The sequence below is a fragment of the Myxocyprinus asiaticus genome, chromosome 15, assembly GCF_019703515.2.
Source record: "Myxocyprinus asiaticus isolate MX2 ecotype Aquarium Trade chromosome 15, UBuf_Myxa_2, whole genome shotgun sequence".
Classification (NCBI taxonomy): Eukaryota; Metazoa; Chordata; class Actinopteri; order Cypriniformes; family Catostomidae; genus Myxocyprinus; species Myxocyprinus asiaticus.
In genome coordinates this window covers 27,140,454-27,158,416 of record NC_059358.1, presented here as the reverse complement: position 1 = coordinate 27,158,416, position 17,963 = coordinate 27,140,454, and the positions used below count along the sequence as shown (strand labels likewise).

The 17,963-nt window shown below is 38.5% G+C and overlaps 1 protein-coding gene across 1 annotated transcript in view; it reads right to left on the bottom strand.

The window, feature by feature from the left end:
• Window positions 1–818: 818 nt before the first annotated feature.
• LOC127452606 (nectin-2-like) overlaps window positions 819–17,963 on the bottom strand; it is a 114,178-nt gene continuing 97,033 nt past the window's right edge. The window contains exons 7-10 of the mRNA XM_051718206.1: window positions 4,376–4,505; window positions 4,176–4,233; window positions 3,855–3,929; window positions 819–3,648 (exon numbers count right to left, since the gene is read on the bottom strand). Coding sequence (XP_051574166.1) covers window positions 3,451–3,648; window positions 3,855–3,929; window positions 4,176–4,233; window positions 4,376–4,505 — 461 coding nt within the window. The 3' untranslated portion in view covers window positions 819–3,450. The remainder of the gene's footprint in view (window positions 3,649–3,854; window positions 3,930–4,175; window positions 4,234–4,375; window positions 4,506–17,963) is intronic.

Below are 17,963 nucleotides of genomic sequence, written 5' to 3'. Positions count from 1 at the left end.
TTGCATTATTTAAAGTTATAGAAAAAGCGATTACCAGTGAGTCTAATGGTTAGCATGGAAGTGCATTCAGTGTTTGAACAGCAGCAGGAGCTCCAGGTGTTGGTCTTCTGTGTGAAAGCGACCTCCTGTGGTTTGAGTACAGTCTTACAGTGAGTAATGCTTGCTGGTGCAACTTCACAGTCTTTTGGTTTTGTTACTTTTGGAAAATGAAATGAAACGTGATTAGCTGAGTTCGATTTAACTGAGCACCAGAATGATAGGTTAGAGACAGAATTGATCCTAACTGTAATGGAATACCTTTTCTTACTGGTACACTTGGTGATACTGACCTAAAAATCAAATTGAACAAGAATGTTCTAAACTATTTTTAAAGTACTTATATATATATATATATATATATATATATATATATATATATATATATATATATATATATATATATATATATATATATATATTTAAAAGTAACTGAAACTCATTGTATACTATAGCTTCAGTAGAATACTGGAATATGGGATGATTCTGGTTAAGAAATTATTAGCTAGAACATTTAGTAATCTGGATATAATCTGTGAATACACATTAGAATGTTAGAACTGTATGATTAGGCCTACAATTTGTATGCTTGGAAGCCTTTACCTTTTACTTGTTTAACATGATACTCATAACACAAAACATATAGATAAAGTGTAAGGCACTCATCCATTGACTCATTGGTTTAATTCGAGAAAGAGAGAGAGAGAGAGAGAGATTTACAATGCTTTGGTAATTTGTATTTACATATGTCCTACCAAAATAGCAATATGAATTGAATTGAATTGAGTGAGTGAGAGAGAGAGAGAGAGAGAGAGAGAGAGAGAGAGAGAGAGAGAGAGAGAGAGAAATGTAAATGGGAGAACACATCACCCTTCTACCCTTGCAGTTTATTTAGACTAAACAATCAATTGCAGCACAGTAATAAAAGAATGTAACAAAGAGTAATAATCTAGAGCAACAAACTAAAATCAGAAATCAATGCAGTTAAATAAAAATAAAAGTCATCAGGTCCCAAAATCATCACTGTCCTAAAAAAATATCAGAAATCAATACAAAATCTTAAATCTTATAAGGCAACCACAGTTAAAAATTAGTTTAGGAACAGGACGAAGGAAATCAGGAAAGCACATGTTCAAACTAATAAAAACCGAGACTTGATGACTTAAATCAAGATGATGTTTTGATTTCTTATTGAGAGGAAAATTTTCTGTCTTCATTGGCATAGTTAGAAGCCACACACATTCCTGCTGTCAAATTGCTACAGTATACAGCAGAAATGTATCATGTGACTAATAATATTAATAATAATAACAACAATATTATTTACCCTTAAAATCACAATCAGTAAAATAAGTGTTGATCACTGGCTCATTATGCCCTTCTGTCTAAAAATACAGGTTTTATCTTAGTAATATTACACATTCATATTCAACACAACCTAAAAATGGCACTTGTAAACTAAAACATAATCCTTCATTATATGCACATAGACATATAAACATATGTGCGTGATTACATCTACACTATGCCTAAAAGTATGTGGACACCCATGTGTGCTTGTTGAACATTTAATTTCAAAATCATATGCATTATGGAGTCGGTTCTCCATGTTGGAACATGGCTGCAGAGGTTTGCTCCTATTCAGACACCAAGATTATCAGTGTGGTCAGGCACTTTTCTTTATGAACCTCAGAAAAAGGCGATCCCCAAACGGTTGCCACAAAACGGGAAACACACAATTGTCTAGAAAGTCATTGTATGCCATAGCATTAATGGCCAAGACAATCCTGTTAAATGAATAGTTCACCCAAAAATGAAAATTCTCTGATCATTTTCTCACCCTCATGCCATTCTGCTGAACACAAACAAAGATTTTTAGAAGAATATTTCAGCTCTGTTGGTCCACACAATGCAAGTGAATGGTGATCAGAACTCTGAAGGTCCAAAAAGCACATAAAAGCAGCAAAGTAATCCATAAGACTCCAGTGGTTAAATCTATGTCTTCAGAAGCGATATGATAGGTGTGGGTGAGAAACAGATAAGTACTGGGCATCTACTTTGACACAAATTTAAATGTTGAATATCATGTCAGGAAGTTAGTTCAGTCTTGTTTTTACCAGTTAAGGAACATTTCCAAGTTTAGACATGTTTTGAGTTTTAGGGATACAGAGAAGCTTATTCATGCTTTTATTTCATCTCGCCTATAGATCATTGTAATGCCATGTTTTAAACTTTAAATCAATGCACTTTAGCACAACTACAATCAGTGCAAAATGATGCAGCTTGACTTTTGACACGAACTAAGTATTTTAATCATATTACTCCAGTTTTAGCTTCTTTGCATTGGTTAACAATTCATTTTAGGGTTGATTTTAAGTTTTATTAATTACATATAAAGCATTACATGGTTTGGCAGCAGTGCCAGATTATTTAGCAGAACTTTTAAGACCTTATGAAACAGTTAGACATCTTAGATTGTCTTGTCGTGAACTGTTGGCTGTTCCAAGATCCAGATACAAAACAAAAGGTGATAGAGCGTTTGTAGTGAAGACCCCTCGATTATGGAACAGCCTGCCCTAGGACATTAGATCTGCTGAATCTGTGCCTGTTTTGAAGTCTCGTTTAAACTCATTTGTATAAACTTGCTTTTTCTCCTCCCTGCCCAGTAGGTGGAAATAAGCACAAAGAATGCAACTAGCCAAAAACACAAGAAGAAGAATGTGAAAGTGTAGATTGATTGACAGTAAAAAAAGACACAAATATTGATCTGTTTCTCACCCACACCTATCATATCTCTTCTGAAGGTATGGATTTAACCACTGGATTTGTGTGGATTACTTTTATGCTGCCTTAATATGCTTTTTGGACCTTAAAAAGTCTGGTCACCATTCACTTGCATTGAATGGACCTGCAGAGCTGAGATATTCTACTAAAAATCTTCATTTATGTTCAGCAAAAGAAAGAAAGTCATATGCATCTTGAATGGCATGAGGGTGAGTAAATGATGAGAGAATTTTCATTTCTGGGTGAACTATCCCTTTAATTAGAATGGGGTGTCCACATACTTTTAGCCATGTAGTGTACATGTGCGCACACATGAAAGCAGTCACAGTAAAATGTCTTCATTCTCTCAAAATGAGCACCTGTAGAACAGGGGCCTTACAGTGTTTGGGTAACTTTGAAAAAAAAAGAAGAAAAAAAAAAGCCTATGACGAATACCTATGTATTTCATATTAACAGAATCCAAAAACTGTCCCTAGACTGGCAATTTGACAATTGAAAACAGTATAAATCACAGTGCTCATGTTACAGTATAAAAACAGGGGTGTCCCTTTGGGTTAACACAGCTTTTAGAGGGTCTCTTTCTGACACTTCATGTACAGTGTGTATATGGTTCAGTATGATCCTCCTGCTCTAAACTATCACAGCTGAAGACATGAAGCTACTTCCTCTAGTAACAGAGGATGTGATGTAATATTCCTCTCCCATTATTCCATCCATATCTCTGTCATCATTGCAAGGGAACAGAGCCTCTTTCTCCTCCCCGGAACAGGAGGCACTGTGACGTGAAGGCTCATCATGATCATTCTCATCATGGTATCCTGAGAGATCCTGTCAAATTAGAAATCGCAGTGTACTGATTAGAGGGTGATGAGAAAGCACATGTTAGAGATGCTTATGATCTGTGAATAATAAGTCTGAATAATGCATGGAAAATGAACATGCCATTAAACATGTATGATTAACCATCTTAAATCCCACGCAGGATTAGAGGAATAGAGAGAGAGAGAGAGAGAGAGAGAGAAATGGGTTCTTACTGTCATTGGTTGTTCTCTCTCTGTTTTATAGTACATTTGATGAGAATCAGACTCCAAAGGTCTACTAATGATCAGCTACAACATGAAAAGGAAATGCTCATGGTGAATTGCTGCTCTGTACAATCTTTATACACTCTCCAAGAAACAATTATTTAAAAAAAGAAAAAAAAAGAAGCAATTATCAAGGTTAGATTTGCATACTTTCATTTGTGTTATTTCATAGTTTTGATTACCATTTTAAATTTAGAAAATAGTAATATTGAGTAATGAGTAGCCATGTCCAAACTTTTCACTGGCAGTATATCACTATTCTCTACTCACTCTGTCTGCATTGGAAAAGGACTTCGTTGGAGGAGGAGGCTTGTGACTGGGCGGACTGCTGTGAATGCACACATAAACACACACAGACAATCAGTAAAGTGGTACACATTGATAGAACATTCATAGGTAACTTTAACTAAGTAGAGTACAAGTCAGAATAAATGATTACTACCCTAAGAGAGAGATGAAAGTACACTCACTTTGCACTTTTCCTCTGGTGTCTGCGGACCATCACCACGGTGGTTACTATGATGGCAAGCAGGATGATCACACCGAGAATCCCACCAATAATACTTCCTGTGGTGGAACCCTTAATTGGCAGCGGAGTCTCTAAAGAGAGAGAAAGAGAGAGAGAGACTTTGACCTTTGAAATGCCTTTAAAGTGGAAATATCAGGGAAAACGGAATTTTCTGTGATTGTTAAAAAAAAAACAAAAAAAAAAAACATTTTCAGTGTTTTAGATATCAAAACTTCTTAATCCAGTCCACAAAGACCATTTGTGAGACCAAATATAGCTCATTAAAAATCATCATGGTTGTGATGTCACAACGATGAATACAATAACAAATGAATGTCCACAAATACACATGCAAGTTGTCTTTTGATGTTTAGTAATTAAGTCTGTCCAATCACAGTGAATTAAAGGGATAGTTCACCCAAAAATGAAAATTTTCTCATCATTTTTATATGACTTTCTTTCTTCTGTAGAACACAAACAAAGATTTTAGAAGAATTATTTCAGCTCTGAAGGTCATTTCAATGAGAGTGAATGGTGGCCAGGATTTTGAAGCTCCAAATAGCAGATAAAGGCAGCATAAAAGTAATTCATACAACTCCAGTAGATTAATCAATGTCTTCTGAAGTGATCCAGTTGGTTTTGGGTGAGAACAGACCAAAACATAACTCCTTTTCATTGTACATCTAGCCATTGCAATCTCTAGGCACGATCATGATTTCAAGCACCAAGGAGACTGCTGTCAAAATGTATAGTAAAAAAGCAGTTACATTTTGATCTGTTCTCACCCAAAACCGATTGGATCACTTCAGAAGACATGGATTAAACTACTGGAGTCGTATGGATGACTTTTATGCTGCCTTTATGTGCTTTCTGGAGCTTCAAAGGTCTGGGCACCAGTCACTTGAATTGTCTGGATCTACAGAGCTGAGATATTCTTCTAGAAATCTTTGTTTGTGTTCAGCAGAAGAAAGAAAGACATACATATCTGACATGGCATGAGGGTGAGTAAATGAGAGAATTTACATTTTTGAGTGAACTAACCCTATAGTGAGAAAGAAGGACAGATCCTTTTATTTCTGAACAACAGAAGAAGACGATAATATTATCCTTAATTAAATTTTAACAAGGTCACTGACCATGAGTCTGACCTTAAAGGAATGTTTCGAAATATTCATATAATAGTTGGTGTGGTGTGGCACATTTCTGCAGGGACTGTTTTGTGAAACTGTCACAATAAAATGCAAGATTTCCACAAGATTATGAAGGTTGCGGCATATCAAACACATTGCACCCAACAACAAACCAACAGCATTGTTACTCATTTCACATGCAAAGATGACAGCGATTTTTACACATTTGTCTTAAAAGTACCGTAGGAATTTTTTTATTTTAAGGGTCAGAGAAAGGGTGGAAAATTGTCATGTAAAACTAAATTACAACCATTGCTCGTGCCAGACACCTTAAATAATATTATAAGTGGACTTTGAGGAAAATATTTAAAATAACAATAAAATTATATTACCATCAAATGCATCAGCACTTACAGTACACAGAGATTACAAAAATCTACTCCCACCCCGACTCATTGCCCACAATAACACTTCACAAAAGTTCATGAAGGACATAATCCTTAACACTTACAACACTTGCACCCAGAATTATAACCAATACATTGACTGCAGTTATAATTATCTACAAAAGGTCAGCAGCAACATGCCTAAATGTGCCAAACTGAAGAAATCAAATTGGAAAGATGGAAGTTCAGTCTTACATTAACTCTCTGCAACATTTCTGACACTGACTTCAAACATGAACAACCAGTTTCACAGATTCAGGCCGTAACATGCAACACCAACACTCGGATTGAAGTGTTCCACATACCGTTCCACTGTTATTAATATCTCACAAATTATATTCCACTATATAGCACAACATCTATACAAGTTCAAGTTGTTTGTAAAGCAGCACCTATCTTCTTCTGTGCTATTATGTTTTAGCAGATCTAGCTTCCTTAGATTAGATAAATCTCAGGTTCCACAACATGTCATGCTGATGTCTTGTACAGTGCAAAAAAACCTTCACGGTCTCTCTCTCTTGTAGGAGGAAACATAACAATCATACATATTCATGCATTTCCATGCAGTTTAACATTACCGTTGTGATCTTTCAAGCCAAGAAAGAAGCTACATCCATCTCCCCTGCTGAAAAGACCAGTTTAGACCAGTATGAATTTTAATACTTGTCCAATCTGTTAAAAATGTATTTTAATGGAAAAAGAATTTAAGTGTTACAGTAAAACAGTGTTAATTGGTTAGCTTGTAGTTACCTTTATATACAGTGAAAAATTATATTTAGCAAGGCAATAATGTAAACTTACAACTGTACAAATTTATTTTTTTTAAGATGAAAATGAATATTTATTGCATTATTTTATCATCATGTGTGTTACCCTTTATGTTTGTGTGGGTAACACTGTGCAATGTCTGAACTGTACATATTTATTAGCCCTTCCTTTGTCCTGAAAGGGCCACTCCTGATGAAATTTACGTCTTCATGTGGTCTGTTGCTTTACTACCTGTGTTACTATGGTGGTTAACTAAATATTGAATTGTGCAAAACAGTGTAGTTCCAGTAGGTTGGTATTATCAACACTGTATCATTTAATGATATATAAACATTTGTGAACTATAATATACAGGCAACAAAATTTTCAAGTCTAATTTTGAAAGGAATGTTCCGGGTTCAATACAAGTTAAGCTCAATTGACAGCATTTGTTACATAATGTTTATTTGTGACATAATGTTTATTAAAAATGAATTGACTCGTTCCTCCTCTACTTTAAAAAAATGCAAAAATCGAGGTTACAGTGAGGCACTTACAAAGAAAGTGAATGGGGGCCAATTTTTGAACGCTAAAATTCAAAAGTTTAGCCACAAGACATAAACAATATGCATGTAAACATAATTTTAGTGTGATAAAATCACTTTCAAACCTTTTCTGTGTAAAGTTATAGCCAATTTTACAACTTCATTACCATGACGATGTAATGTCAACAAACCCTAAAACCCTGAAAATGACTATAAAAATTACAATTTAAACAACTTTACAGCTCAAATAATACACAAGTTTTAACAGAAGAATTAATGCAAGTGCTTTTATAAAATTATAAGCTTCACATTTCTGCTTTTAAACCCTCCAAATATTGGCCCACATTCACTTCCATTGTAAGTGCTTCACTGTAACCTTGATTTTTGCTTTTTTGTTTAAAGAAAAGGAGGAATGAGTCAAAATTAATTTTTGTTGTAATCAACATTATGCCACAAATGCTGTCGAGTTAGCTAAACTTGTATTGAACACGGAACATTCCTTAAAAGGTGCTGTAAGCAATTTTAGCCTTCTGAAGCTTACAGGTGACTGAGCCGTTGAATTAGCCATGCCCCTCATTCCAAAACCCCGCCCTCCAAAGATTATTTTGAGACCAAAACCGAGCAAAAGAGCAGCACTGTTTGTTCCTGTTACTATCAAATTCAACAGTGGCACAATAGACCTCAACTGACAAACATTATGAATCATAGCCTCAATGATCTGCTTCAAATGCAATGCAACACATGAGAACGAGCAAAATTACTGACAGGTGAAAAGCGTCAATTTCCATGGTCCTTGGACACATTTTTTGTTGGCTGTTAACAAAGTCTACAGCTGTCACAGTGCCATACCATTGAGATTGTCACTGTATTTTTTACGGTAAAGTTCTGGCAACCACCATTGCCAGAGTTTTTTTTGGGGGGGGGGGGGTGTAAACCAGCATGTCTTTCTGGGTAAGATGTATGGAACTCTTGCTCGTTAAGCTAGTTAAGAAGCTCTACCAGCATCCAAACACAACATATGCTGTTGCTGTGACCAGCAATATTAGTTTTTTTTTTCTCAGCAGGATCTGATTACATAATTCCTATCTAGGTCTTTTGCATGCAAAGTCAGAATAAAGTAGGATTTTCAAAATATCTGATAATGTTTACTATAAAATATGGTCAGCTAGAGTAAGCTGGTAATACTCAGACATTCCTGTTTCTGTTCAGATCAAATGGCAGGCACATGTAGTACGTAGTATAGCTTACAAAAGTACTAACGTCACTTATGATTACAATTATTATGAAATGTCATACAGCAACACATGTAAATGGGTCACAAGCCACCATCACATTTATGAAATGACAAAAGACTACAAAGCTCACTGAATGTAACAGTATCATAGTGCAGTAACTTCAATGTACATTAGATGGCGCTACAGCTTTATGAAAGCTCATTGCATCTAACTCTTCGTTCTCCAGGTCGTACCATGTATTTTCTGATGTCACCACCATAAAAGTGCTGTATAAACTGTGAATATATATATGCTATGCTCTCTCAAATCACTCAAATTATGTTGCAGGTGTAATGCTGACAGGCAGGATTAAAGTCTGGCTTGCGGCTCAGTACCTGCGCTGGAGATCTTCCACAGAAGACATCAACATAGAGATATCAGTGGAACAGAGAGTATGGCCTGAGAGCAGGGGCGTAGATTTTAGATGGAATGGGGGGAGGTAAGCCCCACCAATAATCAAAATAAGGAAGTACAACCCCCCCCCACCCCACGCTGTAACCCCCCAATGTTCAAGCCAAATCTACGCCCTTGCCTGAGAAAGAGAGAGAAAGAGAGAGAGAGAGAGAGAGAGAGAGAGAGAGACAGAGAGACGAGCCCAGAAGAATGATAAAAAAAAAAAAAAGAGAGAGAATGTTGGCCATCCAGACAGACCGGTTTACAAGGACAGAAGGCGTAATTCTCTTGTAGGGCCGAGGAATTGAAAAAGACTTGGATGATGTGATGTGCCCACGTCACGTCTCACTGAATATTTGCCTTGTCAATCACATGTCATTCTTTTGCTCCTTCTGTCTCGCACTGTCAATCTGTCCTTTGTATCCTAAAGCGCTCTTTCCTCTCCTCTCTCACTCGGTTCAGCTGGGGATGGCTCAAATCTCTGAGCTGATGACAGCCGAGCAGGTAACTCATATCATTATACACCAAACATAAACAAAGCATTACACGCAACACAAGCTAGAGCGTGAACCCTGTCACTAAACAGAATGAGCAAAACGTCACTCAAATCTGAAAACACAATCATGGACACAGCTGATTCATTGGAAGAAAAGCCTTCAGCAGTATAACACAACCACAGAAAGAGATGGAGAGAGAGAATATGAGGTGTGTGGATGAAGTGAAGGTCACTGCAGTCAGAGGCAGAATGAGGGAAGAGTATGAGTGGACGTGCATATGCTGGTGTATAATGTGGAGGAATGACACAAGAAAGAACACTGATGGGGAAAAACTCAATCAATCAACTTGACATCTCCGTTTATAAACTCCAGTCTTTCACAGCTCTGAGTCTCAGACAGAACAACCATGTATGAGTGTTAAATGGTGGACACTGATATATACAGTAACTTAAAGGGAAACTTAGGCAAATTCTCTTATTATCAGATCAATATTTAAGTCCTTTTTTACTGTCAATCTCCACTTTTACTTTCACATTCTCCTTCTTTTGTTTTTGGCAATTCACATTCTTCGTGCATGTCGCCACCTGGGCAGGGAGGAGAATTTATAGTAAAAAAGGACTTCAATATTGATCTGTTTCTCACCCACACCTATCATATACCTTCTGAAGATAACAATTTAACCACTGGAGACGTATGGATTACCTTTATGCTGCTTTTTTGTGCATTTTGAAGCTTCAAAATTTTGGTACCCATTCACTTGCATTGAATGGACCTTCAGAACGGAAATATCCTTCTAAAAATCTTCAATTGTGTTCTGCAGAAGAAAGAAAGTCATACACATCTGGTATAGCATGAGGGTTGAGTAAATCATTTTTGGGCAAACTATCCCTTTATGTCACAGTCACAAAGTTGGCTTTGTCATGTTTACTTTCTTCAGTTTAGTTTTACAGGGACAGAGCACATGAATAAAAATTTCTGTATCTGTGCCAGTTTAACCACTATAGCAAATTTTCAACTGTAGTCCCAGGGAAGTTTAAGGAATTGTTCACCTAAAATCTAAAATTCTGCCATCATTTACTCACCCTCAGGTCATTCTTAAGCCATGTTATTTTCTCTTTACCTAACCCCAACTTTTGTTTACATTTCTCCCTGGCCTCTGCTCTTAGTTCAGAGTTAATGAAACTAAAAGCATTACGAAAGCTCTTGGGCTCAATAAAGCACTGTATGCAGTAATTCAGTTATGGTGATTAGCATCGGCTCACGTGACCCATCTCTGCCACGATGATCCTATTTCACACGGGGTGTCTAAAGTGGCAGGTTGATGGGATTCATTTGTTGAATAAACAATTTAAGGTGAATTATGGACGTGTCAATGTGAAAAGCCATAAGCAATTAGAGGGATTATGGCCGTAGATATGATGCTCTGTCAAAGCAAGATCACAAATAGAGCGAGAAAGTGTGTTTGTGTGTGTATGTGTGTGTGCATTTGTTAAAGGGAAGCCAAGCATTCAGATCCATGCTTATAATGGAGTTAGATTATCAGCATCCATTCTGACTGAGTGGAATTTGACATCAGAGCTTGACTCCCATGAGACATTGCATACTGAATAACAGTAAGAGAGAGAGAAAAAGAAAGAAAGGTAGAGGGATCAGACAGAAATGATGACACATCTGACAATGAAAACAAAGACAAACCCACCTCGCATCGCCTCTAACCCACACACGGCAGATCCATGTTGGGTGTGCTTGAGGCTCGTGCTTTAAAAGCTGCCTCAGGTGAACACATGAGAGTGAATGGCTGTATTCAAAAGCTGAAAAATGCTGCCTTCACAGTCAGCCCTAAAAAGACCAGCTTACATTCCCAAGCTGGTCTAGATGGTAGATCAGCAAAATTCAGCTTGTAAAACTGGTAAACCAGCATGATCTTAAGATGGTCTTGGAGGTAAGAATGCAATGAGGTGCATCCAAATCTAAGATGCTTTTATTTGTTGCATTTTTATTAACATTTTTCATGTGCTTTTTATTTGTTTGTATTTTTTTAATGTTGCATTCATTTAGCTACCTATGTCATCCCTCAGTTCAGTTCAGGCATTTGGCAGAAAGAATATAAAATGAATAAAGATGTAACAGTTCGGGAAAGGAAGATGCAGGAATCAGAGTAACAAACAACAAGACTTTAATTAACATAAACGCTGAACTGAAAACACAATGACACATTGACAAACACACACACACAGAGCAGCCGCGTGTGTGTCTCTCTCTCTCTGGCGTCCCTGGCTCCTCCTTTATCCCTCTCCCTCTGATTGGGCAACTCAGTGCCGGGCATGCATCCTCTCGGCCCGGCCACACCCTCCTCCTTGTCACATACCCCCACCGCTTGATTCAGGCCGGGGAAACCTCCGATCTGACTCCGATTGCCCCTTCAGCCATTCTGTCGCCGGCTGGTCTTCCCCGCCTCCTGGGAAGGACGAGGGGAGAAAGAGGGGAGAGGGAAAGAGAGTGGGAGACGGGGGGGGGGGGCGACAGAGGTTCTTCTTTGGCTCCCACGGCATGCTGCCCACCCGGTCCTCAGCCATTCCTCCGCCCCCTGGTGGATGGCAGCGGTTCCTCAGCCTTCCGGCAGATGGTAGAGGGTCCTCCATCCCCTGCCGGATGGCAACGGCTCTTCCGCATCCTGGCGGATTGCAGCAGTTCCTGGCAGATGGCAATGAACCCTCTGTCCTCTGTTAGACGTCCACGGCCACTCTGCCTCCCAGCAGACAGCAGCGGCTCCTCCATCTCCCGGCAGACAGCAGTGGTGAGTTTTCCCAGACAATGTGCTCTTCCTCCTTTCCTGGGTTTCAGCACCAGTGTAACAGTTCGGGAAAGGAGGATGCGGGAACCGGAATAAACAACAAGACTTTGATTACACAGAACATCAAACTGAAAACACAGCAACATAAACACACACACACACACACACACACAGATCGGCCGTGTGTCTCTCTCTCTCTCTGGCGTCCCAGGCTCCTCCTTTATCCCTCTCCCACTGATTGGGCAACTCAGCACCAGGCATGCATCCTCTCGGCCCAGCCAAGCCCTCCTTCTCGTCACTCACAAAAGAATAAAAATGGTGTCTGAAAGAGTGGTTGTAAGCAGCAAATTAATTCTAAATATTTCCTTAGTTATCTAAAGCTCACTTAAATTTGATTTAGATCATTAGACATGAGTTTACAGTGCCTTGGAAGTCTGTCTGAAACCCTGTCTGAAGTCACTGACAGTGAGGCAATGAGGCAGCTGTCTTAAGTTTTGGATACAGCCAATGTGTAATCATCATGCTGAAGGGTTTATCAAATGCATTCTCTACATCTGATTTTGAATGGATTTACTGTTTACAACAGGTCACCGTTCATTTCACTGGAGCTGCAGTGAGCACTGTAATGTGCTGCATGTATTCCATGCAATCTGACTTACCCTATCAGTCTTCATGATGACAATCACCACAAGTGTGTGTGTGTGTGTATATCTTCTGCAGTCTCATTCATCACACTCAGCCCAGCACTTATCACAGCTGAGGCCCAGACTCAGCCCATGCATTTAAACTGTCAGAGGATTAAACTGATGTCAGCGACACTGAGTCTCAGTGTGTGCATGTGTGTGTCTCTCCGGGGAGGCAGTAAGGTTTCTGCCGCTGCGTATTAAGGCAGTAGACAGTAGCCACAAGAGGAGGCTGCTGGATCCACATCTCCAAGGTCACTGCTCCCAAAACACCCACAGTTTGGAAAATTTCCTGACATCACACAGGCAATTTTTCAATATTTTCAACTCTGTTTCTGACACAGACTGATTTTAACCTCTGACCAGCAATGTCCAATTCACTCTGTTTTCATCCAGCATGCACACCCAACAGTTTTTCTATCATGGTGGGTACTTTCCATTTGACTTCTAATGTTTTTATATTGAACTTATAATATTTTCCTTATATCTCCCATGTAGGTGATTTCAGGTTTCACTATCCTTGTAGGGACATCCGGTCCTCAGAATGTAGGCAAAACCTGTCCCTCAAACACACATTTACAGACCATAGACTTCTTTAAAGATAGACATTTTTTATATAAAGCAGATCATAAACACTACTGAATAACCCTAACCTGCTCTACATCTAAAAGAAAAAGTTTTGCATTTTTAGAATAATAAAAAAAAAACATCCCTGTAAGGAAACCTCCAGAAGGTGGAAGAAGCATTTAAAAATAAAATTTTCACTCCGGAACAACTGAAAATCACTTTGTTCTGGTTTTCGGTTACGTTCTGCTAAACATTTAGTTCATTTTTTATTTTTGTTTCTATTCCTTGAACCGTTTTTAGTCCCTGGTCTTGATTTTCAAAAATAGGGGGTACGGGGGTATGCAGGGATTGACAATTAGCAAATTCAAATTGGCCAACTTAATAGGCTACATTTAACTGATTGACTCCAGCCAGGTCTCCTAAGCAACCAAACTGGCCCGGTTGCTAGGAACGGTAGAGTCACATGGGGTAACCTCCTTGTGGTCGCTATAATTGGTTCTCGCTCTCTGTGGGGTGTGTGGTGAGTTGTGCGTGGATGCCGTGGAGTATAGTGTGAAGCCTCCACACACACTATGTCTCCAGAGTAACGCGCACAACAAGCGATAAGATGCACAGACTGATGGTCTCAGACACGGAGGCAACTGAGACTTGTCCTCTGCCACCCAGACTGAGGCATGTCACTACGCCACCACGAGGACTTAGAGCACTTTGGGAACTGGGCATTCCAAATTGGGGAGAAAAGTGGAGAAAAATCACACACACACACACACAAACACACACACACACACAAATTAATCCAATAAAGTAAGTAACTGGATTACCTGGAGTACCTAAATGTTCAATCTATTACATTTCAGAAGTAATTTACCAACACAAACAAACACAAATTGCTTTCAAGTGTTAAAAATGGCTCTCACCAGTGTCCTACCAGTCATCAAAATTATTTTTAAACTTGTAATCTCGCACAGACTGTTTCTCCTAAACACACATACAGTATGTACTGCTAATTAAATGTTGAGGAAACACCACACTTTCTGCTTTCCCCAGTATTCTCTCAGTCATCAAGGTTATATTTAAACTTGTGATGTCTCATACCTTCTCTCTCCCATAAACACCCACATTCTGACTTACACAGCTCATCAAGCATGAAAGGGCAACAACCGCACTTTTCCGCAGTGTTCGCTCAATCATTAGGACTTTGATAGAGTTCCTAACAGAAGTTTGGGAGAAGCATATTTATCATTACTCCAGTAATGCTGCAGCAATATAATCTTTGTTTTTATCTCATTCAATTTCCCCACCATTCTTCATGCATTCCAACTGCTTCCTTTTTCCTCTATCGTTTATGTGCTGTGGGATCATTTAGTTTGAGCCACTCGACACCAGGCCTGTCTGTTTTTTCCCCCACATGCTTTTTATCCCTTTTGCAAATAATACAATCCACAGTGTGTCTATATGAATTGCATGTTGCAGCCAGTTTTTGTGCAGTATTTCATTGCAAAAACCTGCACCTTATTCTCGAACCACCCACAATCTAATTTAACCAGGAGCTAAATTAGCTCAAATAGTGCAGCACTGTATGTATTTAATAAGTCAATATGAGTTAATTAAATTTATTAAGTCAGTGTGATTCTTTTCAGCACAAACACACCATTCCATGTAATTTAGGCTGATAGCATATTGCACTTTATTCACAGAACTGACTGTTTGCAAATTTAATGCAGCACTATTACCACCTGCAGAAAGAAGGAAAACAAACGTTTTATTAAGAAGAGATGTTTGTATACAGTTGAAGTCAGAAGTTTACATACACTTAGGTTGAAGTCATTAAAACTCATTTTTTAACCACTCCACAGATTTAATATCAGCAAACTATAGCTTTGGCAAGTCGTTTAGGACATCTGCTTTGTTCATGACATGAGTAATTTTTCCAACAATTGTTTACAGACAGATTGTTTCACTTTTAATTGACTATATCACAATTGCAGTGGGTCAGAAGTTTACATACATTAAGTTAACTGTGCCTTTAAGCAGCTTGGAAAATTCCAGACAATGATGTCAAGGCTTTAGGAAATTAGCCAATTAGCTTTTGATAGGAGGTGTACTGAATTGGAGGTGTACCTGTGGATGTATTTTAAGGCCTACCTTCAAACTCAGTGCCTCTTTGCTTGACATCATGGGAAAATCAAAAGAAATCAGCCAAGACCTCAGAAAAAAAACTCTGGTTCATCCTTGGGAGAAATTTCCAAATGCCTGAAGGTTCCACATTCATCTGTACAAACAATAGTACGCAAGTATAAACACCATGGGACCACACAGCCAATTTACCGCTCAGGAAGGAGATGTATTCTGTCTCCTAGAGATGAACGTAGTTTGGTGCGAAAAGTGCAAATCAATCCCAGAACAACAGCAAAGGACCTTGTGAAGATGCTGGAGGAAACAGGTAGACAAGTATCTATATCCACATTAAAACGAGTCCTATATCGACATAACCTGAAAGGCTGCTCAGCAAGGAATAGCCAATGATTCAAAATCACCATAAAAAAGCCAGACTATAGTTTGCAAGTGCACATGGGGGACAAAGATCTTACTTTTTGGAGAAATTTCCTCTGGTCTGATGAAACAAAAATTTAACTGTTTGTCCATAATGACCATTGTTATGTTTGGAGGAAAAAGGGTGAGGCTTGCAAGCCGAAGAACACCATCCCAGCCGTGAAGCATGGGGGTGGCGGCATCATGTTGTGGGAGCGCTTTGCTGCAGGGAGACGTCCCTGACCGCTGCCCCACCACCAGGAGATGTTCTGGGATTAATTGGGTGAAACATCCGTGTTAGGTGGCTCCCAGCTGATGACCCTGTAGCTGGACAACTGAAGGCACCAGCTGAGGTGCGGCAGGCAGTAATGCCCAGCAGGTTTAGACATTTACCTGTGCATCTGAATTCAGTGAAGACTTGGAAACAACTGAGAAATTGACTTTTTACCTCTAATAATGTTTTCCTTGTATCTAGATTAACAGTGCATGTATTTATACAGTATTTATACTGTACATGGTTGTTAAAAAAGTCTTCATTCACAGAATGTGACATCCACAACCGGCAATTAGGCAAAGAAGTGTGTGATGCAGCAGTTTCCTTCAGGATCAAAGCACATGTTTCATTTTTATGGGCAACATGAAGTGGTGTAGTTCCAAAAATGTACTGTGATAAACCCTTTAGACTTTGGTTTCATGAAAAAATTATCGGAACGGAATTTTTAAAATACCAGCATTTAAAAATAACGTTTTCGCTCTGGAACAATTGAAAATCACTTTGTTCCCATTTTTGGATATGTTCGGTAAAAAGTTTAGTACATTTTCGATTTTAGTTCCTGCTTTCAGCATTAAAAAAAAAAAAAAATCCATTCAGGAATCTGAATTGCAGTGGTGGAGCGATGAATGCCAGATCTGTCCCACAAAATTAAGAATTGTACTATGGAAATTGCAGTGCTACATTTTCAGGCATGTTTGTGCTGTCACATAAATTATGTTACGCTATTTTATGCTATTATGATACGCTATTTTCATTGGTTTACATACACATGTGTCAGACGGGCACTTTTGGAGCGTTTCTCTAGTTTTCATCATTTCTAGCCATAAATGGCATGTTTTTAGGACATTGTGCCAAGTTAAACATAGTTGGAGTTATGTGTTGTTCAGCTGTCTTTGAACAGCTGACGGTTTGTTGCCGGTACAGCTGGATTTGCGCTGACTGCCCCTACTAACTGCGAATCACAAAAACATGACTGTGAGACTTACTTCAAACTTTAATCTGAAAAGTGTTAATCCTGTGCCACTAGCATCACCAAACAGAATTGCAAAAATAAACATTATTTTCAAAGAAAATTTTTGTGGCAAAGTAACGCACAAGTGGCCATGGGTGGGAGTGTCTGTGGGAGTATGTGAAGCAAACTGTGGTTGTACTGTAAGTTAATGAAATGGCACAAATAGCAATTTGCTATTTTCCAGATAAATAAGTAATTGCGCTATGATGTCTGAGAACCACATGTATTCTCGGTGCAAAGTCTAAACTCAGTTCCTCCATTTGCAGTTTGGGGATTTCACCAGCATATGATATCAAGAGCTATCGATCACTAGACAAGCTATCGATTTTAATACTGGCCATGATTTGTGTGTCAGAAGATCAATATGAATAATTACACTTAAATTCTTTTTAATTTAATGCAGCCTACATCCATTAAGTCCTGACGTCACCATATTTTCCATGTGGATTTAAGGAGCGTGTCACTGTCATAGATGAGAACGTACTGTCAAGGATGTATTTAATGTGCAAAAGAACTTAAAATACAAATGGTCCATATTTTATTTTTCTAATACATGCGTACAGCCCATTTACACCACCAATTTCTTTTGACGTATCGCATAGCACTACACTTAAGATGTAGTGGTTTTAAAAAGAGCCCATATTGTATACAGTTTC